Source organism: Siphateles boraxobius, unplaced genomic scaffold, assembly GCF_051911475.1.
Source record: "Siphateles boraxobius isolate OS27281-9 unplaced genomic scaffold, OSU_SipBor_1 204, whole genome shotgun sequence".
Classification (NCBI taxonomy): domain Eukaryota; kingdom Metazoa; phylum Chordata; class Actinopteri; order Cypriniformes; family Leuciscidae; genus Siphateles; species Siphateles boraxobius.
The window spans coordinates 2,918,129-2,942,196 of NW_027508816.1; the positions used below are offsets into that span (position 1 = coordinate 2,918,129).

The following is a 24,068-nucleotide window of genomic DNA, read 5'->3' on the forward strand; positions in this document are numbered from 1 at the left end:
TTTGACGCGACGCGCCTAAACAGAGTTGTCTACACACACTCACACTCACTCACGAGCTGCATAACGTCTGGTGAGTTTACCCGAACTCTTAGCAAACTAGTTAGTTTAGTTTACAAGTCTCTGCAGGATACTTTACTGCATCTCGACGTGTGAATCTCGCGAGAGTTTGACAGTAAGAAACGCTTCCGGCGCTGGACGCTCACGCGAGGTAACAGAGAACACGATCGGTCATTACATGTGAAACAAACACGAGCATTTCATGATTTCAGAAATAATACATAAACGTGACATTTCAGGAGGCATTGTAGTATGTATGACATTTTAACACGACTCTATCATTTGCTTTTATTTGATTTCCCAAATGTTCCAACACCCCAAAGCCGTACAGTATGGCAGCTTATAAAGTGGTTTCAGTGCTAGTGGTCTCTGATTATACCGAACGATTGTGGATCACTAAATCCCCGTTCTCTGTAGACTCAAGACTGAACTGACACTATAAAGTCTGAGTCTTTGTTTCTGTCTAAATCTAGCTAACACATTCATTTTCTGAAAACGTGAAGTGATTGACAAATGTCTACTTTTCTTTTCGTGATTCACTATTTAGATGGATACGCTAATGATAGTACAAACTTATTTTTACTCGCAGTTCAACGTTATTTATGTTTATTTGTGACATTCCAAGAACGTTGGCATTTAAGTCAACAACATAATAATGTTGTTCTAGGGAGATTTTCTGTAAACATAGAGAATATTTAAGTGCAATTCATATCATAAAAATGTTTCGAAAATGTCGATGTTTTAAATACGTCAACGTTATGAGAACTTTCCTCAAGTAAATAAACATCATCAAGATGTGTTGTCAGAACGTTTTCTCTCAACGTTACGAGATCGTTCCTCAAATTCATTAAAATGTTTCAAGAATCTTTTTCTAAGAACGTTTTCTCTCAGCATCATGAAAATGCATATCAAATATTATTAATATATTAATGTTCTATACATGTAATTTAAAGAACGTTTCACACAACATTGCAAAACATTTGTGAACGTTGTGGGAACGTTTCCTGATAGCTGTAAATGTTGCAGCATCAGATCAGACTTAAACCTGGTTGTTGTCATTACAGAGCATATTATTATATTGTAATATTTTTATATTGTTTCTTGCTTCAAACTTCTATAACAGTTCCTGTGTGAATACATACGATACAGTCAAACCAAAATTTATTCAGAGACCTTCAACATTCCTCACATTATCACAATTTATTCACTATAGTTTAGAAAATGGTAAATATGACAAGAACTCAGAGTTATCAGATCAGTTGATATTTCACTGGTTTTGTCCGTCCTTCTGTTAGACTCTCACACATGAATTATGTTGAATATCTGTCAGATGTTAAATTTAACTACACAATTAGATAATACCAGTTTAGCTCAACCAATCACCAAGCAATGCTTCATGTTGTTCAGTCTGTGGTGTAAAAAGGTGCATTAGTTATTAAAGTAAAAACTATTCATGATCAGGTCAAAGTGTCGGAATAATTTTTGGTCCCAAATTTTTATCATTTTTACTGGTAGTCACTGTATGAAGAATTTTTGGATATAAAATGTCACAGTTTACTTTATTTTGCTCTCCTCACTTACATAAATGAATTATAGTGTCCTGCACACACTAGTAAAAAAAATATCAAAAATGATATCTGGTGTCTGAATAATTTTTGGTTTCACTGTGAATGCCAACTCTTCTCAGTTTATGTATTTGCGGTGTAATATGCAGCTTGTGTGTCAGTTTTGCAGTGGAAAGCCAGCAGGTGTGTGTGTGTGTGTGTTTCAGATGTGTGACGGTCTCCTGATGGAGGTGTGTGTGGACTCAGTCGAGTCAGCCATAAATGCAGAGAGGGGAGGTACAAGTTCACACACATTCTTGAATATAGTTTAGTGAAAATTATATATATCTTCAGATTGGTGGCATTGAACATTGCACATTTCTGTTGAGTGTTTTGTAAGTGTTTTTTGGGTAGCTGTCATGTGTTATCGTGTGTGTGTGTGTTCAGGAGCAGGTCGTCTCGAGCTGTGCTGTAACCTGCTGGAGGGAGGGACGACGCCCAGTACAGGTCAACAAACACACACACACACACACACACACACACACACACACACACACACACACACACACACACACACACACACACACACAGATCTGAGACTTCAATACCACATTCTGCCATCAGTTCAGAGGGGTTCTTTAAACCACAGACAATAAAGAGGACCTACTCTGTCTTTAGTGTGTAATGTTGCTGTTTGATCATGAAAAAGCTCCAGTTATTCTCTAGTCAGTGTTTCCGAACTCCCTGAAACGCCTCCATTGTAGTCTTGAGTTTCTTCTGGGAACGAACACATCACAATATTCCTCATTTCAATAATTCATACGCAGAATAAAGGGCGGGGCCTGGTTGAGTTAGTCAGTGTGTGTGCTCAGGTTTGCTGCAGGTGGTGAAGGAGAGCGTGCGGGTCCCGGTGTATGTGATGATCCTCGGTGTGTGTGTGTGTGTGTGTTGGGGCAGAGCTGACAGCTACAAACCACGTCAATAGGTGGCGGATAATGGACAACCCTTCAGATATGAAAGTAAGCTACGAAATAAGCTGGGGGCTCCGTGCGGTGGTCACCAGTCGAATAAGTAGCCGTGGACCAACAGGGGAGGTCTATCAGGTATGGAGGGACAAGATGTGTGGCATCACTAGATCCGCTGCAAAAACTCCATTTATGCCAATGATACTCCTCGACATGGCGAGTGCAGTCCGCCATCAACTAAGACTGCCTCTCTGCTCTGTGGGTCGTCTTCCGTCAGCATTTCATCTCCTCAAGACAAGGTCGTGTTGGGGAAACGCAAGAGGCAGCCCCCTGCAATTCCACCGTCCATCCGGTTGTCTAGAGTTCATCTCCTGCCACTGGAAACTGCATTCTGGAGTGAAGCTGTGGATATAGGTTAGGGTCTGCGCACCCCTATCTTCACATTAAATCCACTCTCTGCGTATGCTGTCACTTCACCGTACAAGCCCTTCGGTGACAGAGTAAATGTGACGGAGGCAGGTCTTGGATCAGACTGGCAGCCTCTAGCCTGAGCCCTGCACGGAGGCGGCACAAGCGTGATGGTCGTTATGTGGACGGGTTGGAACAGCGTCCACCTTTGGCAGCTTCTTGTGCGACTGAGCAGCCCTCTTCAGGGTACGCAGTGCTCACCCCCTACCGAGGGGAGGGTTTAGAAAAGGTGACCCAAACACTGCCTGTTCCCTACACTCCTGGGCGGCCCACCGCTGTCGCCAAGGCATCCCATTACGCGGTCGAAAATATAAGTCTAAACTATTAATCTTGGCTACATGGCTACAGAATGGAACTGACAGACCCTGCAGATGCACTGCCCTGGTTGCGAGCGAGCTTAACTAATACAACATTGACATTGCAGCTTTAAGTGAGATCCGGCTCGCAGGAGAGGACTCGCCAATAGAATAGGAAAGGATACACCTTCTTCTGGAAGGGTCATCCAGAAGATACCCGCCGTCTACATGGAGTAGGTTTTGCTATCAAAAGCAGACTGCTCCAGAACATTCCAGAGTCTCCTGTCAGTGAGCAGCTGATGACCTGGTGCATTCCGATTGCGAAGGGTCTATATGCAACCCTGCTAAGCGCTTATGCACCAACTCTGGATGCTGAAGAAGTTCAAAGATGCTTTTTACGAGTCACTTCACACAGCTCTCCTCAAAGTTCCTTACACTGATAAACTTGTGCTTCTGGGAGACTTCAATGCCAGAGTAGATGCCAGCAACATGCTCTGGTCTGGGGTAATTGGGAAACATGGATTAGGCAACATAAACAAGAAAGGCCTGCGACTCCTTTCCCTCTGCTCTGAGCACAAACTGGTCATAACCAACACAACTTTCCAAATGAAAAACAAATACAAAGCATCATGGATGCACCCCGGATCCAAACACTGGCACCTACTGGACTACATTATAACCTGGCAACAAGCTCTACATGAAATCTCCATCACCTGAGCAATGCGTGGTGCGTGGTGCGGAGTGCTGGACAGATCATCGGCTGATCAGATCCAAGATACACCTAAAGGTTCGACCCCAACACGCTAGGTACCAAACCTCAATACGGCTCAACTCCCAAGCCCTAAAATCCCCTGACATCACTGAATTGTACCATCGCTGCTTGGCTAATAACCTTTCCTTCGCTCTCATTCATCCCCTACACAATACAGCGGAAAGCGTATGGGCTAACCTTAGCTCAGCTATACAACAAGCCGCTACTGACACAATTGGTATCACTTCCAAACGTCACCAGGAATAGTGCCTCGAAATACTGAACCTACTGGAGGAGAAGCGTAAAGCCTTCACTGCTCACCTCTCCAATCCACAATCTCCCTCTCTGCGCTCACACTGGAGCAATATCTGTGCTGAGGTGCAACGGCGGCTTCGCATAATATAGAGTGACTGGTGGTTTAGGATAGCCCATTAAATCCAAGGCTATGCAGACACCAACAACTCTCAAGCTTTCTACAATGCAATAAAATCACTATATGGACCCCAAAAACGCAGAATCACCCCTATCAGATCTGCAGATGGCAGAATACTGCACAAGGAGAAACAAGTAATTCTTGAGCATTTTAACACCCTCCTCAATCAAAATAATCTGACTGATCCCACGTTCATGCAGCGCCTCCCAATGCTCCCACCGGTGCATGAGCTTGATGACCCGCCCAGGTTCTCAGAAGTCCTCGCAGCAGTACACAGCCTCAAGGACAATAAGTCTGCTGGTCCCGATGGAATCCCTGCAGAGGCTCTAAAGAAAGGCGAGTACCTGCTCACCAAAAACCTCCACCAACTCATCCAGATAATATGGGCACAAAAAACTGTTCCACAAGGCTGGAAAGACTCACACATTGTTACCATCCACAAGAAAAAGGGTGAAAAGAAAAGAAAAAGTCCATCTGTGGAAACAGTCGTAGTATATCCCTGGTCTCTGTGGCAGGGAAAGTGTTAACGAGGGTCATGCTGTTCCGTCTTACCAAGAGCATCACAGAAAGGATCCTTCCTGAGTCACAGTGCGGCTTCAGGAAGGATCGGTCCACCTCCGACATGATCTTTGTCCTGCGCCAATTGCAGGAGAAGGCCAGAGAACAGAAAAAAAGACCTGTTCATTGCCTTCATCGACCTGGCAAAGGCTTTTGACACCATTGACCGTCAAGTCCTTTGGGTCATTCTGGAGAAGTTTGGGGTGCCACCAAGATTTCTGTACATCCTACAACAGTTTCATGTTGGCATGCAGGCTTGTGTGATTGTGGGTACATCTCAATCCCCCTCCTTTCCTGTGCAGGTTGGAGTGAAACAGGGGTGTGTACTGGCTCCAGTGATCTTCAACCTCTTTCTGGCAGCAGTCACCCTCCTCTCCCGCAACTCCCTCAGCCCAGACGAGGATGTTTGCCTACAGTTTCATCTGGATAGGAACCTCTTTAACCTCTGCCGCCTGCAAGCCATCACCAAGTGCACCGCCATCACAATTCATTAACTGCAATACGCAGATGACTGTGCCCTCCTAGCCAAAAGCCCTACTGCAATGCAGCACACATTGGATGTTGTATGCGCAGTCTATCAAGCTTGTGGCCTACAAGTCAACATCCAAAAGACAGAGATCATTGCACAGACCATGGTCCCCACCCCCACTCCCCCTGAATTCAGTAAAGGTTGCTCAGCACTTCTGCTACCTTGGAAGCATTCTAACACTCACCTGCCTCATAGACAATGAGATCCAGGCACGCATTAATCTCGCCACCTCTGCCTTTGGCAGACTTCGATCTCGAGTCTTTGTTAATAAAGATCTCTTTACCTTGACCAAAGCGGCCATCTACCAGTCAGTCTGCGTTTCCACCCCGCAGGCATATTCTGTGTCTTGAGGGCTTTCACATCAGGTGCCTCCAGTGCATAGGTGTCACATGGAAAGACGTAATCCCCCACATGGACATCCTACAGCGCACCAACTCCAGCAGCATGGAGGCAATCCTTGCTAGGTGGCAACTGCGATGGGTTGGACATGTTATCCGCATGCCCTCCCACCGCCCACCCCGGCAAGTTCTCTATGGGCAGATATACGCAGCCAACAGGAGACCTGGGGGTTAGAAGCGTCGTTACAAGGACCACCTCAAGGGGACCCTGAAAAGCTGTGGCATCAACCCTGGAGTCCTGGAAACAACAGCTGCCAACCGTCAGGCATTGAGTTCTGCATACGATCTGGGTGCCCAACAGATCGAATTACAGCGCGCTCAACACAGAACTGAGCTACATCAGCGCAGACACCAACGCACACAGCCACAACTATATCGATACCCAGACTCAGCATTCACATTTCCCAACTGTGGCAGGACGTGTGGCTCCCGGATTGGGCTTCACAGCCACCTTTGTGTCTGTGTGTGTGCGCGCGCGCTCAGGTCTGCTGCAGGTGGTGAAGGAGAGCGTGTGGGTCCTGTTGTTCGTGATGATCCTCTGTGTGTGTGTGTTTGTGTGTGTGTGCACTCAGGTGTGAAGCAGGTGGTGAAGGAGAGCGTGCGGGTCCCGGTGTACGTGATGATCCTCAGTGTGTGTGTGTGTGTGTGGTCAGGTCTGCTGCAGGTGGTGAAGGAGAGCGTGCGGGTCCCGGTGTACGTGATGATCCTCAGTGTGTGTGTGTGTGTGCTCAGGTCTGCTGCAGGTGGTGAAGGAGAGCGTGCGGGTCCCGGTGTACGTGATGATCCTCAGTGTGTGTGTGTTTGTGTGCTCAGGTCTGCTGCAGGTGGTGAAGGAGAGCGTGCGGGTCCCGGTGTACGTGATGATCCTCAGTGTGTGTGTGTTTGTGTGCTCAGGTCTGCTGCAGGTGGTGAAGGAGAGCGTGCGGGTCCCGGTGTACGTGATGATCCGGCCCCGTGGAGGAGACTTCATGTACTCGCACTGGGAGGTGGAGGTGATGAAGAGGGACATGGAGCTGATGAGGAGGCACCGGGCCGACGGGCTGGTGTTTGGGGCGCTGACTGGAGACGGACGAGTGGACACTGAGCTCTGCGTGGAGCTGATGGGTAAAACATGACTGCAGTTTCTCTGGAGTCCAAAGCTCTGGGTTCTTTTGGTCCGGACCAAACAGGAAAAGTCATTTTTTAAGGATGAATGAAGTAATGTATGGATGGATAAATGAATGGATGGATGGATGGATGGATGGATAGATTAATGGATGAATGGAATGATGGATGGATGGAATGATGGACAGATGGAATGATGGATGAATGGAATGATGGACAGATGGAATGATGGATGAATGGAATGATGGACGGATGGTATTATGGATGAATGGAATGATGGATGGAATGATAGATGAATGGAATGATGGATGAATGGAATGATGGATGAATGGATAGATGAATGGATGAATGGATGAATGGAATGATGGATTAATTAATAGATTAATGGATGAATGGATGTATGAATGGATTGATGGCATGATGGACAGATTGAATGATGGATGAATGGATAGGTTAATGGAATGAATGGATGAATGGAATGATGGACGGATGGAATGATGGATGAATGGAATGATGGATGAATGGATAGATGAATGGAATGATGGATGGATTGAATGATGGATAAATGGATAGATGAATGGATGAATGGAATGATGGATTAATTAATAGATTAATGGATGAATGGATGTATGAATGGATTGATGGCATGATGGACGGATTGAATGATGGATGAATAGATAGATTAATGGATGGATGGATGGATGGATGGCATGATGGATGGATGGAATGAGGGATGAATGGATGGGTGGAATGATGGACAGATGGATGAATGGATAGATGATTGGATGGATGGAATGATGGACGGATGGAATGATGGATGAATGGATGGAATTATGGATGGATGGAATGATGGATGAATGGATGGATGGAATGATAAATGAATGGATGGATGGAATGATGGATGAATTGACGGATGGGATGAATGGATTGATGGAATGATGGATGAATGGATTGATGGATGGAATGATGGAGGGATGTAATGATAGATGAATGGATAGATTAATGGAATGATGGATGAATTGATGGATGAATGGATAGATTAATGGATAGATTAAAGGAACACGCCGACTTTTAGGGACTTTATCTTATTCACCGTATCCCCCAGAGTAAGATAAGTCCATACATACCCTTTTCATCACCGTACGTGCTGTAACTCTGTTTGACGCACCCACCGCTAGCCTAGCTTAGCACAGAGACTGGATGTAAATGGCTGCAGCAAGCATACTAATCCCAATAAGTGACAAAATAACGCGATGATTTTCCTATTTACATGTTGTGATTTGTATAGTCACAGAGTGTACAAATAACTAGGTCATATGAGACACAGACATCTTTTAACCATATAAATACTGGGAACTATATTCTCAGAAGGCGAAGCACTGCTACTTGGGCGGAGTGATAACCGTAGCACCTGAGACACATACCGCTGTTTCTTCTTGTTTACCTCTAGCTCCGCTCATTTTTTACTGGGGCAATAGAGTGTTTTCGTGACAACACAATACTAGCATTACAGGGGATACATGGAGCCCGGGAACAACTGCAATAGTAGTGACCACCCTATTCATATAATAGTGTCACTAACGTTACATTGGATCTAGCTAATGGCACTGTTACAGTAGGCTAGTCATCTAAAAACATAACGGAACACGTACCGCAGCCACAGGTGATCCACTTTGTCCCGTCTGTGCTATCGATGGGATGGCCGTATCCTTCAGCACACGTTTCATGGTCCGTGTGGCAAATTCCATTTTCTCAAAATAGTCGTCCTCAGTGAAATGAACTGAGCAAACACGATGGTCCTTGATGATCTCTTCAGGTGTGTTTGGATCGATATCCAGAGCAAGAAGCCATTGATTCATCAGATCAGCGTTTTTGATTGGAATTCTATGAAACATCGTGGTATTACCTGGTCTCTCTTGTTTATTGTCGCAGCTCTTTACAATACAGCGAACACCCATGATTGTAAACTATGCTTTTACTGTCTAGTAATTGCTGACTCTATTACTCCAACTCTGAGCGAACTCTCTGCTCCTCAGCACGGTGCGTCTCAGGTGCTGCGGTTATCACTCCGCCCAAGTAGCAGTGCTTCGCCTTCTGAGAATATAGTTCCCAGTATTATACGGTTAAAAGATGTCTGTGTCTCATATGACCTTGTTATTTGTACACTCTGTGACTATACAAATCACAACATGTAAATAGGAAAATGTCTGCGTTATTTTGTCACTTATTGGGATTAGTTGGGACTTATCCAGTCTTTGTGCTAAGCTAGGCTAGCGGTGGGTGCGTCAATCAGAGTTACAGCACGCACAGAGATGAAAACGGTATGTATGGACTTATCTAACTCTGGGGGATACGGTGAATAAGCTAAAGTCCCAAAAAGTTGGCGTGTTCCTTTAATGGAATGATGGATGAATGGAATGATGGACAGATGGAATGATTGATGAATGGATAGATTAATGGAATGGATGGATAAATGGATAGATGAATGGATGGATGGATGGAATGATGGATGAGTGGATAGATTAATGGAATGGATGGATGAATGGATAGATGAATGGATAGATGAATGGATGGATGGAATGTTAGATGAATAGAATGATGGATGGATGGAATGATGGATGGATGGAATGGTCTCGCTCTTTGATTAGTAAAATTAGATTCATCTTGTTGTCCCTTTACTTTGAACTCAATGAAATTGCTATCTATTTAGTTTTGTCATTAATAGATTATATACATTTATTTGTGACTTTGACGTAATGGATGAACGTGTGATTGGATGGATGGATGAATGTTGTCTGTGTATTACTGGATTGCTTTTGTATGATTACAGAAATGTATAATTTGTGCATATTTCCAAATGAATGGATGGATGGATGGATCAATGGATGATTGAATGTATGGATGGATAACTAAATGAATGGATGGATAACTAAGTGAATGGGTGAATCAATGAAACAATGAATAGATGGATGAATGGAAGGATGGATGAATAGATGGACGGATTAATTGAAGGATTGATTGATAGATGTTGGATGGATGGATGGATGGAAGGATCAATGGATGATTGAATGTATGGTTGGATAACTAAATGAATGGATGAATAAAGCAATGAATAGATGGATGAATAGAAGGATGGATGGATGGATGAATAGAAGGATGGATGGATGAATGAATGGAAGGAGGGAATAATGGAAGGAGGATGGATAAATGGCTGGATGAATGGAAGGAAGGATGAATGGATGGAAGGATGGATGGATAAATGGTTGGATTAATAGATGGAAGGATGAATGGATGGATGAATACATGAATAGTAGGATAATGGATGGATGGAGTTAATGAATGGAAGGATTGATGGATGGATAAAGGAATAGAGGGATGAATGGAAGGATGAATGGATGGATAAATGAGGACAGATGAATGAATTAATGATTTAATGAATGGAAGGAAGGAAGGAAGGATGGATGGATGGATGGATGGATGTGTATTACTGGATTGTTTTTGTATGATTACAGAGTTCTCTCATTTGAGCATATTTCCAAATCTCTTGCAAAATTGCCAAGTTTTATCTTCAATTTGAATTGATAATTTCTTTCCCCAATGTTATCAGAGAGAAAATGTTTGTTTTTTAAATACATTTTTCTTTTACCAATTATTTAAAATGTTTGCTCCCAAAGTAAAGTTCATATATCATGTTTTAGTAATGCATATGTATCTAACAGCCGTCGGATGTTTTATCTCCACAGCGGCTTGTCGGCCGTTACCGGTTACATTCCACAGAGGTAAAACTGCTTTTTATTGAACACGATGATGAATGAAGGATGATCAGTCTCTGAAGAGCTCTGTCTCTGCAGCCTTTGATATGGTGCAGGACCCAGTGGCGGCGCTGGAGGCTCTGGTTTCGCTGGGCTTTGAGAGGGTTCTGACCAGTGGCTGTGACAGCTCTGCACTGGAAGGCTTGCCTCTGATCAAACGACTGGTGGAACAGGTGACACTTCTTCTGGACTACTACTAATTAATTTTTTAAATATTAGCTAAAATCTAATTAAATTCAAATTCTAAATTTACTTACTTAAAGGTGCTGTATGTAACTTTTTCACTCTACTAAAGCATAAAAATACCATAATATGTTTGCATATATTGAGGAAACATGCTAGGTTCACACACTCTTTTCTCTGCAACACACTTCTACCAGTTATTTTTCCAGGCTGGAATCTTTGTTTTTGATCTGCGTGATAATGCATGTTGGTAATTTGCCAATTTTTCATTCATTGTCCATTGCGCTCGCTTCTGTTGTGTTTTCTTCAAACTGGCGACCTGTGTGAGCGTCGAGTCTGAGGAGGCGGGGAAACAACGATCTCTGATATTTTGATTTGGACTGCAGTTCCTATTTCTACCACTAGTGTCATCCTTACAGACTGCACCTTTAATGTTAGAGGAAAAAAGTACTGTATTGTCTCCTGTGTCCACAAGAGGGCGCAAGCGAGTGCAATAAGCAAATATAAACCAAATCAAGCATCGCCGCTTTTAGTAAAGTTAAATGACATTGACTTTTTAAACAATTGTTCTTAAATAAAATATAATTTCCTTAATGTGCATGCAAGTAAAATTAGGTTACAATAGTGCATAAAACTGTGTAAGTGCATCAGTAACCTGAGAAAACACACTTCTAAGCACAGTGTAGTGTAACGCTACTACATGAACACACAACAGCAAACTGTATTTCAGAAACACTCACTTCTACTCACTACATCTACATACTGTTCATCAAAAACACCTTAACCTTGATCTGAGCGAGTGCTGAGCGCTTTCTCACACACACACACACACACACACACACACACACACACACACACACACACACACACACACACACGCGCACACACACACGCGCACACACACACACATATACACACACACATACACACACACACACATTCACACACACGCTGAGCGCTTTCTGTTCAGTGTTTCAGCTGATAAACACACACACACACACAACGAATATTTTAATTTGATGAATATTAAAAATTCAAATTTTTATTTGACAGCCCTGATCTAGGCGTTCAGTAGAAGTTTCGTCCTTCGATGGCGATCGACCAGAGCATCACAGGCATGAAGACTGTCCCAAACACACAAGACAACCATAGAGTAGCTTTATGACAAGTGTCCTGAAAATGTTGTGCGCAGAAGTTGTTATGAATTGATATTTTGACTTGTTTGCATTATATTATTTTTGCTTTTATGACGAAATATTACTTTTCTCTCTTTACTCTACTAGGCAAAAGGCAGAATAGCAATAATGCCAGGTATGTTTGAATCTGGTAATAACACGTGCAGTGTCCAAACGAGCTCCTGCTGATGTGTGTGTGTGTGTGTGTGTGTGTGTGTGCAGGCGGGGGAATCAACGAGAGAAACCTTCAGAGGATCCTCGAGGGCTCGGGCGCTCAGGAGTTTCACTGCTCCGCTCGCTCCAGCAGAGACTCCAGCATGAAGTTCAGGTGTTCAACTTTACTCTCACTGTCCACAACTCCTCTACTCCCACTGTCCACAACTCCTCTACTCTCACTGTCCACAACAACTCTACTCTCACTGTCCACAACAACTCTACTCTCACTGTCCACAACACCTCTACTCTCACTGTCCACAACTCTCACTGTCCACAACTCCTCTACTCTCACTGTCCACAACAACTCTACTCTCACTGTCCACAACAACTCTACTCTCACTATCCACAACTCCTCTACTCTCAATGTCCACAACTCCTCGTCCACAACTCCTCTACTCTCACTGTCCACAACTCCTCTACTCTCACTGTCCACAACTCCTCGTCCACAACTCCTCTACTCTCACTGTCCACAACTCCTCTACTCTCACTGTCCACAACAACTCTACTCTCACTGTCCACAACTCCTCTACTCTCACTGTCCACAACTCTGCTCTCACTGTCCATAACTCCTCTACTCTCACTGTCCACAACTCCTCTACTCTCACTGTCCACAACAACTCTACTCTCACTGTCCACAACAACTCTACTGTCACTGTCCACAACTCCTTTACTCTCACTGTCCACAACAACGCTACTCTCACTGTCCACAACAACTCTACTCTCACTGTCCACAACAACTGTACTCTCACTGTCCACAACTCCTCGTCCACAACTCCTCTACTCTCACTGTCCACAACAACTCTACTCTCACTGTCCACAACTCCTCTACTCTCACTGTCCACAACTCCTCTACTCTCACTGTCCACAACTCTGCTCTCACTGTCCATAACTCCTCTACTCTCACTGTCCACAACTCCTCTACTCTCACTGTCCACAACAACTCTACTCTCACTGTCCACAACAACTCTACTGTCACTGTCCACAACTCCTTTACTCTCACTGTCCACAACAACGCTACTCTCACTGTCCACAACAACTCTACTCTCACTGTCCACAACAACTGTACTCTCACTGTCCACAACTCCTCTACTCTCACTGTCCCAAACAACTCTACTCTCACTGTCCACAATAACTCTACTCTAACTGTCCACAACAACTCTACTCTCACTGTCAACAACTCCTCTACTCTAACTGTCCACAACTCCTCTACTCTCACTGTCCACAACAACTCTACTCTCACTGTCCACAACTCCTCTACTCTCACTGTCCTCAACTCCTCGTCCAAAACTCCTCTACTCTCACTGTCCACAACTCCTCTACTCTCACTGTCCACAACTCCTCTACTCTCACTGTCCACAACTCCTCTACTCTCACTGTCCACAACAACTCTACTCTCACTGTCCACAACTCCTCTACTCTCACTGTCAACAACTCTACTCTCACTGTCCACAACTCCTCTACTCTCACTGTCCACAACAACTCTACTCTCACTGTCCACAACAACTCTACTCTCACTGTCCACAACAACTCTACTCTCACTGTCCACAACTCCTCTACTCTCACTGTCCACAACTCCACTACTCTCACTGTCCACAACAACTCAACACTGTCCACAACTCATCTACTCTCAACGTCCACAACTCCTCTACTCTCACTGTCCACAACTCCTCTACTCTCACTGTCCACAACAACTCTACTCTGACTGTCCACAACAACTCTACTCTCACTGTCCACAACTCCTCTACTCTCACTGTCCACAACAAATCTACTCTCACTGTCCACAACAACAACTCTACTCTCACTGTCCACAACAACTCTACTCTCACTGTCCACAACAACTCTACTCTCACTGTCCACAACAACTCTACTCTCACTGTCCACAACTCCTCTACTCTCACTGTCCACAACAAATCTACTCTCACTGTCCACAACAACTCTACTCTCACTGTCCACAACTCCTCTACTTTCACTGTCCACAACTCCTCATCCACTACTCCTCTACTCTCACTTTCCACAACTTCTCTATCCTCTACTCTCACTGTCCACAACTCCTCTACTCTCACTGTCCACAACAACTCTACTCTCACTGTCCACAACTCCTCTACTGTCACTGTCCACAACTCCTCTACTCTCACTGTCCACAACTCCTCTACTCTCACTGTCCACAACAACTCTACTCTCACTGTCCACAACAACTCTACTCTCACTGTCCACAACAACTCTACTCTCACTGTCCACAACTCCTCTACTCTCACTGTCCACAACTCCTCCACTCTCACTGTCCACAACAACTCTACTCTCACTGTCCACAACTCCTCTACTCTCACTGTCCACAACTCCTCTACTCTCACTGTCCATAACTCCTCTACTCTCACTGTCCACAACTCCTCTACTCTCACTGTCCACAACAACTCTACTCTCACTGTCCACAACAACTCTACTCTCACTGTCCACAACAACTCTACTCTCACTGTCCACAACAACTCTACTGTCACTGTCCACAACTCCTTTACTCTCACTGTCCACAACAACGCTACTCTCACTGTCCACAACAACTCTACTCTCACTGTCCACAACAACTGTACTCTCACTGTCCACAACTCCTCTACTCTCACTGTCCACAACAACTCTACTCTCACTGTCCACAACAACTCTACTCTCACTGTCCACAACTCCTCTACTCTCACTGTCCAACAACTCTACTCTCACTGTCCACAACTCCTCTACTCTCACTGTCCACAACAACTCTACTCTCACTCTCCACAACAACTCTACTCTCACTGTCCACAACTCCTCTACACTCACTGTCCACAACTCCTCTACACTCACTGTCCACAACTCCTCTACACTCACTGTCCACAACTCCTCTACTCTAACTGTCCACAACAACTCTACTCTCACTCTCCATAACAACTCTACTCTCACTGTCCACAACTCCTCTACTCTCACTTTCCACAACTCCTCGTCCACAACTCCTCTACTCTCACTGTCCACAACTACTCTACTCTCACTGTCCACAACAACCCTACTCTCACTGTCCACAACTACTCTACTCTCAGTGTCCACAACTCTGCTCTCACTGTCCACAACTCCTCTACTCTCACTGTCCACAACTCCTCTACTCTCACTGTCCACAACAACTTTACTCTCACTGTCCACAACAACTCTACTCTCACTGTCCACAACAACTCTACTCTCACTGTCCACAACAACTCTAGTCTCACTGTCCACAAAAACTCTACTCTCACTGTCCACAGCAACTCTACTCTCACTGTCAACAACTCCTCTAGTCTCACTGTCCACAACAACTCTACTCTCACTGTCCACAACAACAACTCTACTCTCACTGTCCACAACAACTCTACTCTCACTGTCCACAACTCCTCTACTCTCACTGTCCACAACTCCTCTACTCTCACTGTCCACAACAACTCTACTCTCACTGTCCACAACTCCTCTACTTTCACTGTCCACAACTCCTCTACTCTCACTGTCCACAACAACTCTACTCTCACTGTGTACAACTCCTCTACTCTCACTGTCCACAACTCCTCGTCCACAACTCCTCTACTCTCACTGTCCACAACAACTCTACTCTCACTCTCCACAACAACTCTACTCTCACTGTCCACAACTCCTCTACTCTCACTTTCCACAACTCCTCGTCCACAACTCCTCTACTCTCACTGTCCACAACTACTCTACTCTCACTGTCCACAACAACTCTACTCTCACTGTCCACAACTCCTCTACTCTCAGTGTCCACAACTCTGCTCTCACTGTCCACAACTCCTCTACTCTCACTGTCCACAACTCCTCTACTCTCACTGTCCACAACAACTCTACTCTCACTGTCCACAACAACTCTACTCTCACTGTCCACAACAACTCTACTCTCACTGTCCACAACAACTCTACTCTCACTGTCCACAACAACTCTAGTCTCACTGTCCACAAAAACTCTACTCTCACTGTCCACAACAACTCTACTCTCACTGTCAACAACTCCTCTAGTCTCACTGTCCACAACAACTCTACTCTCACTGTCCACAACAACAACTCTACTCTCACTGTCCACAACAACTCTACTCTCACTGTCCACAACTCCTCTACTCTCACTGTCCACAACTCCTCTACTCTCACTGTCCACAACAACTCTACTCTCACTGTCCACAACTCCTCTACTCTCACTGTCCACAACTCCTCACTGTCCACAACTCCTCTACTCTCACTGTCCACAACAACTCTACTGTCACTGTGTACAACTCCTCTACTCTCACTGTCCACAACTCCTCGTCCACAACTCCTCTACTCTCACTGTCCACAACAACTCTACTCTCACTGTCCACAACTCCTCTACTCTCACTGTCCACAACAACTCTACTCTCACTGTCCACAACTCCTCTACTCTCACTGTCCACAACTCTTCTCTCACTGTCCACAACTCCTCTACTCTCACTGTCCACAACTCCTCTACTCTCACTGTCCACAACAACTCTACTCTCACTGTCCACAACAACTCTACTCTCACTGTCCACAACTCCTGTACTCTCACTGTCCACAACTCCTCTACTCTCACTGTCCACAACAAGTCTTCTCTCACTGTCCACAACTCCTCTACTCTCACTGTCCACAACTCCTCTACTCTCACTGTCCACAACTCCTCTACTCTCACTATCCACAACTCTTCTACTCTCACTGTCCACAACAACTCTACTCTCACTGTCCACAACTCCTCTACTCTCACTGTCCACAACTCCTCGTCCACAACTCCTCTACTCTCACTGTCCACAACAACTCTACTCTCACTCTCCACAACAACTCTACTTTCACTGTCCACAACAACAACTCTACTCTCACTGTCCACAACAACTCTACTCTCACTGTCCACAACAACTCTACTCTCAGTGTCCACAACTCCTCTACTCTCACTGTCCACAACAACTCTACTCTGACTGTCCACAACTCCTCTACTCTCACTGTCCACAACAACTCTACTCTCACTGTCCACAACTCCTCGACTCTCACTGTCCACAACTCCTCTACTGTCACTGTCCACAACTCCTCTACTGTCACTGTCCACAACAACTCTACTCTCACTGTCCACAACTCCTCTATTGTCACTGTCCAAAACAACTCTACTCTCACTGTCCACAACTCCTCTACTCTCACTGTCCACAACAACTCTACTCTCACTGTCCACAACAACTCTACTCTCACTGTCCACAACTCCTCTACTCTCACTGTCCACAACTCCTCGTCCACAACTCCTCTACTCTCACTGTCCACAACAACTCTACTCTCACTGTCCACAACAACTCTACTTTCACTGTCCACAACAACAACTCTACTCTCACTGTCCACAACAACTCTACTCTCACTGTCCACAACAACTCTACTCTCAGTGTCCACAACTCCTCTACTCTCACTGTCCACAACAACTCTACTCTGACTGTCCACAACTCCTCTACTCTCACTGTCCACAACTCCTCTACTCTCACTGTCCACAACAACTCTACTTTCACTGTCCACAACAACAACTCTACTCTCACTGTCCACAACAACTCTACTCTCACTGTCCACAACAACTCTACTCTCACTGTCCACAACTCCTCTACTCTCACTGTCCACAACAACTCTACTCTCACTGTCCACAACTACTCTACTCTCACTGTCCACAACAACTCTACTCTCACTGTCCACAACTCTGCTCTCACTGTCCACAACTACTCTACTCTCACTGTCCACAACAACTCTACTCTCACTGTCCACAACTCCTCGACTCTCACTGTCCACAACTCCTCTACTGTCACTGTCCACAACTCCTCTACTGTCACTGTCCACAACAACTCTACTCTCACTGTCCACAACTCCTCTATTGTCACTGTCCAAAACAACTCTACTCTCACTGTCCACAACTCCTCTACTCTCACTGTCCACAACAACTCTACTCTCACTGTCCACAACAACTCTACTCTCACTGTCCACAACTCCTCTACTCTCACTGTCCACAACTCCTCGTCCACAACTCCTCTACTCTCACTGTCCACAACAACTCTACTCTCACTCTCCACAACAACTCTACTCTCACTGTCCACAACAACTCTACTCTCACTGTCCACAACAACTCTACTCTCACTGTCCACAACTCCTCTATTGTCACTGTCCAAAACAACTCTACTCTCACTGTCCACAACTCCTCTACTATCACTGTCCACAACAACTCTACTCTCACTGTCCACAACAACTCTACTCTCACTGTCCACAACAACTCTACTCTCACTGTCCACAACTCCTCTTCTCTCACTGTCCACAACTCCTCTACTCTCACTGTCCAGAACTACTCTACTCTCACTGTCCACAACTCCTCTACTCTCACTGTCCACAACAAGTCTACTCTCACTGTCTACAACTCCTATACTCTTACTGTCCACAACTCCTCTACTCTCACTGTCCACAACTCCTCTACTCTCACTATCCACAACTCTTCTACTCTCACTGTCCACAACAACTCTACTCTGACTGTCCACAACTCCTCTACTCTCACTGTCCACAACTCCTCTACTCTCACTGTCCAAAACTCCTCTACTCTCACTGTCCACAACAACTCTACTCTCACTGTCCACAACAACTCTACTCTCACTGTCCACAACTCCTCTACTCTCACTGTCCACAACTCCTCGACTCTCACTGTCCACAACTCCTCTACTGTCACTGTCCACAAATCCTCTACTGTCACTGTCCACAACAACTCTACTCTCACTGTCCACAACTCCTCTATTGTCACTGTCCAAAACAACTCTACTCTCACTGTCCACAACTCCTCTACTCTCACTGTCCACAACAACTCTACTCTCACTGTCCACAACAACTCTACTCTCACTGTCCACAACTCCTCTACTCTCACTGTCCAGAACTACTCTACTCTCACTGTCCACAACTCCTCTACTCTCACTGTCCACAACTCCTCGTCCACAACTCCTCTACTCTCACTGTCCACAACAACTCTACTCTCACTCTCCACAACAACTCTACTCTCACTGTCCACAACAACTCTATTCTCACTGTCCACAACAACTCTACTCTCACTGTCCACAACTCCTCTACTCTCACTGTCCACAACAACTCTACTCTCACTGTCCACAACTCCTCTACTCTCACTGTCCACAACTCCTCGTCCACAACTCCTCTACTCTCACTGTCCACAACAACTCTACTCTCACTATCCACAACAACTCTACTCTCACTGTCCACAACTCCTCTACTCTCACTGTCCACAACTCCTCTACTCTCACTATCCACAACAACTCTACTCTCACTGTCCACCACAACTCTACTCTTACTGTCCACAACTCCTCTACTCTCACTGTCCACAACTCCTCTACTCTCCCTGTCCACAACTCCTCTACTCTCACTGTCCACAACAACTCTACTCTCACTGTCCACAACTCCTCTACTCTCACTGTCCACAACTACTCTACTCTCACTGTCCACAACTCCTCTACTATCACTGTCCACATCAACTCTACTCTCACTGTCCACAACTCCTCTACTCTCACTGTCCACAACAACTCTACTCTCACTGTCCACAACTACTCTACTCTCACTGTCCACAACTCCTCTACTATCACTGTCCACAACAACTCTACTCTCACTGTCCACAACTCCTCTACTCTCACTGTCCACAACTCATCTACTCTCACTGTCCACAACAACTCTACTTCGACTTAGACTTCTCTTTATTAATCCTTTGGGATGACCCCCGCAAGGAAATTGAAAATTCCAGCAGCAGTTTTAGCAAGGAGGAAGGAGAATAGTATATAAAAAAAGACAGTACAATAATAATAATAATAATAAAAATAGTAATAATAACATTAGTCAGAATATCAACAAAAAAAGACCATCAAATATTTTAAAAAGTGTCAGTGTTGAGTCCAGTGTTAAAGTGATAAAGTGACCAGGTATTAATGTAAGTCCAGGTGTGTATGTATGTGTGTATGTATGTATTGTCCGTATCGTCCTCTCTACCCTTATTTTCTCCTCCCCCCAAGTGAGGAGTTGTAGAGTCTGATGGCATGAGGGACAAAGAAGTCTTTAAGTCTGTTAGTCCGGCACTTGGGAAGGATCAGCCTTCCACTGAACCGGCTCCTCTGGGTGCTGATGATGGTGTGCATAGGGTGGCTGGCATTGTCAATAATGTCCAGCAGTTTGTCCAGTGTCCTCCTCTCTGCCACCATCACCAGTGAGTCCAGCTTCATGCCGATCACAGAGCCGGCCCGCCTGATCAGTTTATCCAGCCTGTTGGTGTCCTTCTTGGATATGCTGCCCCCCCAGCACACCACTGTGTAGAAGAGGACACTGGTCACATGCACAGCAGTTTGCTGCAGATGTTAAAGGAGCGCAGTCTCCTCAGGAAGTACAGCCTGCTCTGTGTCTTTCTGTACAGGTGACTCGTGTGTGTTGTTCAGGCCAGTTTGTTATCTAGCCACAGTCCGAGGTATTTGTATGATTTGTCTGCCTCCACCTCAATTCCCTCCAGCAGGACCGGTCGCGGACTTGATCTGGACCTCCCAAAGTCAACGACTAGCTCCTTTGTCTTAGAGGTGTTGAGCTGTAGGCAGTTAGTGCGACACCAGAGAGCAAAGTCCCCCACCTGACTCCGATACTCCCCCTCCCTGTCACCCCTAATGCACCCAACGATGGCTGTGTCATCCGCGTACCTCTTTATGTGACACAGCTCAGAGTTTTAACAGAAGTCCGAGGTGTACAGGGTGAAGAGAAGAGGGGCCAGCACTGTGCCCTGAGGGGCTCCAGTGCTGCTGACCACAGTGTCAGACATGATGTCCTTCAGCCTGACATACTGTGGCCTGTCCGTGAGGTAGTCTCTGATCCAGTCTACCAGAAAGTGGTCCACTCCCATCCTGATCAGTTTGTCCTGAAGTATAGGGGGCCGGATGGTATTGAAGGCACTGGAGAAGTCCAAAAAGAGTATCCTCACTGTGCCGTTCCCCTTATCCAGATGGGAGTGGACCCGGTGTAGCATGTAGAGGATGGCATCCTCCACACCAACATCTGGCTGGTACGCAAATTGCAGGCGATCCTCGGCGTGCTGTACCTGGGGTTTGAGGAGGCTGAGGAGGAGCCGCTCCAACGTCTTCATCAGCTGTGAAGTGAGTGCCACCGGTCAAAAGTCATTCAGCTCGCTGGGTCTGTTCCTCTTAGGAACTGGAACGATGCAGGATGTCTTCCAGAGGGTAGTCACTCTCCCTAGCTGCAGGCTAAGGTTGAAGATCCGTAGGAGCGGCTCCCCCAGCTCTGCAGCACAGGTCTTACGCAGTCTTGGACACACTTTATCCGGGCCCGCTGCCTTCCTGGGCCGGAGCCTCCTCAGCTGTTCTCTGACCTGGTCTGTAGTGATGTGGGGCGGTGATTGTATTGAGAAGGATGGGGGTAATGTGGTGTTGGGGGAGAAGTGCGTAGAGGGAGGTATTGCGAAGTTGGGGGGAGGTGTGTAGACTGGGGTATGTACTGGGGAGTACTCTCACTGTCCACAACAACTCTACTCTCACTGTCCACAACTCCTCTACTCTCACTGACCACAACTCCTCTACTCTCACTGTCCACAACAACTCTACTCTCACTGTCCAAAAACAACTCACTGTCCACAACAACTCTACTCTCACTGTCCACAACAACTCTACTGTCCACAACAACTCTACTCTCACTGTCCACAACAACTCTACTCTCACTGTCCAAAAACAACTCACTGTCCACAACAACTCTACTCTCACTGTCCACAACAACTCTACTGTCCACAACTCCTCTACTCTCACTGTCCACAACTCCTCTACTCTCACTGTCCACAACAACTCTACTCCACTGTCCACAACAACTCTACTCTCACTGTCCACAACAACTCTACTCTCACTGTCCACAACAACTCTACTCTCACTGTCCACAACTCCTCTACTCTCACTGTCCACAACAACTCTACTCTCACTGTCCACAACTCCTCTACTCTCACTGTCCACAACAACTCTACTCTCACTGTCCACAACTCCTCTACTCTCACTGTCCACAACTCCTCTACTCTCACTGTCCACAACAACTCTACTCTCACTGTCCACAACTCCTCTACTCTCACTGTCCACAACAACTCTACTCTCACTGTCCACAACAACTCTACTCTCACTGTTCTGTTAATCTATGGACACTCCAAGAGTCTGTGAAGTAATATAAGTGACCCAACGTGATACAAAAATTGAACAATTTCATTTTAGAAGTTTGAATTTAAGACCAATGAATTTAAATGTCTTTTCCAGTCGTTTGTGATAAAGATTAAGAAGGATTGATTACACTTTATTATACACTTTATAACGGTGTTATTATACATTTAAGTACAGAGTGAGTAATAATATTTAGATACATGTACTTACTGTAGATTTGGAGTTAGGATTGGGGTTTGGTTCTTCATGCCTTAAAAATGCCTTAAAATATCTTGAATGTAACTCGACACCCTTGCTTCATTTAGTATACGTGGTTCTATGAATATGCAAATGAGCCCTGCCTCCACTCACTCACTCACTCAGAGATCCACTCGTTGACGATCACACAATGATCTGATTGGTTACAAGGTAGTTTGTGACGTCAGAAACACCAGCGATTTCAAAGCGTGTTTTTGAGACTGTCTTTGGTTCACTGCAGTTTTAAGGAGGAAATACTCAGCAATACTGTCGACTTATGAATTTACACATGGTTTGTCTTAAAGGATATTAAAAACACCACATAGACATATAAACAACATTAAAAGCTGGATTTTTACCACAGGGTAACTTTAACTACATTAGTTAGCATGAACAACAGCATTTATTAATCTTAATGGTAATCTCAGCATTTACTAATACATTTTATGTATTGAAAGTTGAATGCTCTGTGACCTAACATGCAAAATATTTATTAACTAACGTTAATAAAGGTTAATAAATGCTGTAAAATATATTGCTCATTGTTAGTTTATGTTACAGTAGTTAACTAATGTTAACAAATGAAACCTTATTGTAAAGACTTACCAATGTATCTAACTTATGGCGTTTAAAGATTTTATTCATTTACATTCAATTATTTCAGGTCTAGAAATCACAATTTCAATAAGTTTCACTATCTCTTACTAAATCCAGGTTTTCTAAGATTGTGGGAACTGTTGTTGAGAGATTGAATTATCTTGAATTTGAGTTGTTTTAACTTATTTGAATGTCTTTGTAAGGACTGTTGTTGTGTGTTGTTCCTCTGCAGGAACTGTAATGTCAGTATGGGAGGCTCTCTGTCTGTGCCAGAGTATGCAGTGAAAGTGGCTGACGTGACTAAAGTACGAACACTGAACGCCATCGCGAGGAACACACTCTAGCACCCGTGGAGGATCCTTCAGCACTCCTACCGTGATAGAAGACGGAAACGCTTCTACTTCTTCTTCAATGAGGAAATGACTGTGAAACTGCTCTGTAGCGATTTAAAATGACAGTTTTAGCTTTTGACATTGTGATGATTTGCAGGTGTGAAATAAAATCTCCACATACTTTTGA

General features: G+C 45.0%; 1 protein-coding gene across 1 annotated transcript; it reads left to right on the forward strand.

Annotated features, from left to right (window-relative positions):
- Positions 1 to 24,068, forward strand: cutc (cutC copper transporter homolog (E. coli)). Its single transcript, XM_077237628.1, has 9 exons — positions 1 to 208; positions 1,829 to 1,898; positions 2,049 to 2,108; positions 6,894 to 7,103; positions 10,847 to 10,882; positions 10,955 to 11,088; positions 12,382 to 12,409; positions 12,496 to 12,601; positions 23,782 to 24,068. The coding sequence occupies exons 2-9, from the start codon at positions 1,829 to 1,831 to the stop codon at positions 23,891 to 23,893; spliced, it is 756 nt and encodes a 251-aa protein (XP_077093743.1). The 5' UTR covers positions 1 to 208; the 3' UTR covers positions 23,894 to 24,068.

What these genes read in the sequence shown, in the direction of transcription:
- cutc (XM_077237628.1), top strand. Translation starts at nt 1,829, where the DNA reads ATGTGTGACGGTCTCCTGATGGAGGTGTGTGTGGACTCAGTCGAGTCA. An exon ending in CATAAATGCAGAGAGGGGAG is followed by an intron (nt 1,899 to 2,048) that starts GTACAAGTTCAC and finishes GTGTGTGTTCAG; the next exon opens with GAGCAGGTCGTCTCGAGCTG. An exon ending in GCTCTGCGTGGAGCTGATGG is followed by an intron (nt 7,104 to 10,846) that starts GTAAAACATGAC and finishes TTATCTCCACAG; the next exon opens with CGGCTTGTCGGCCGTTACCG.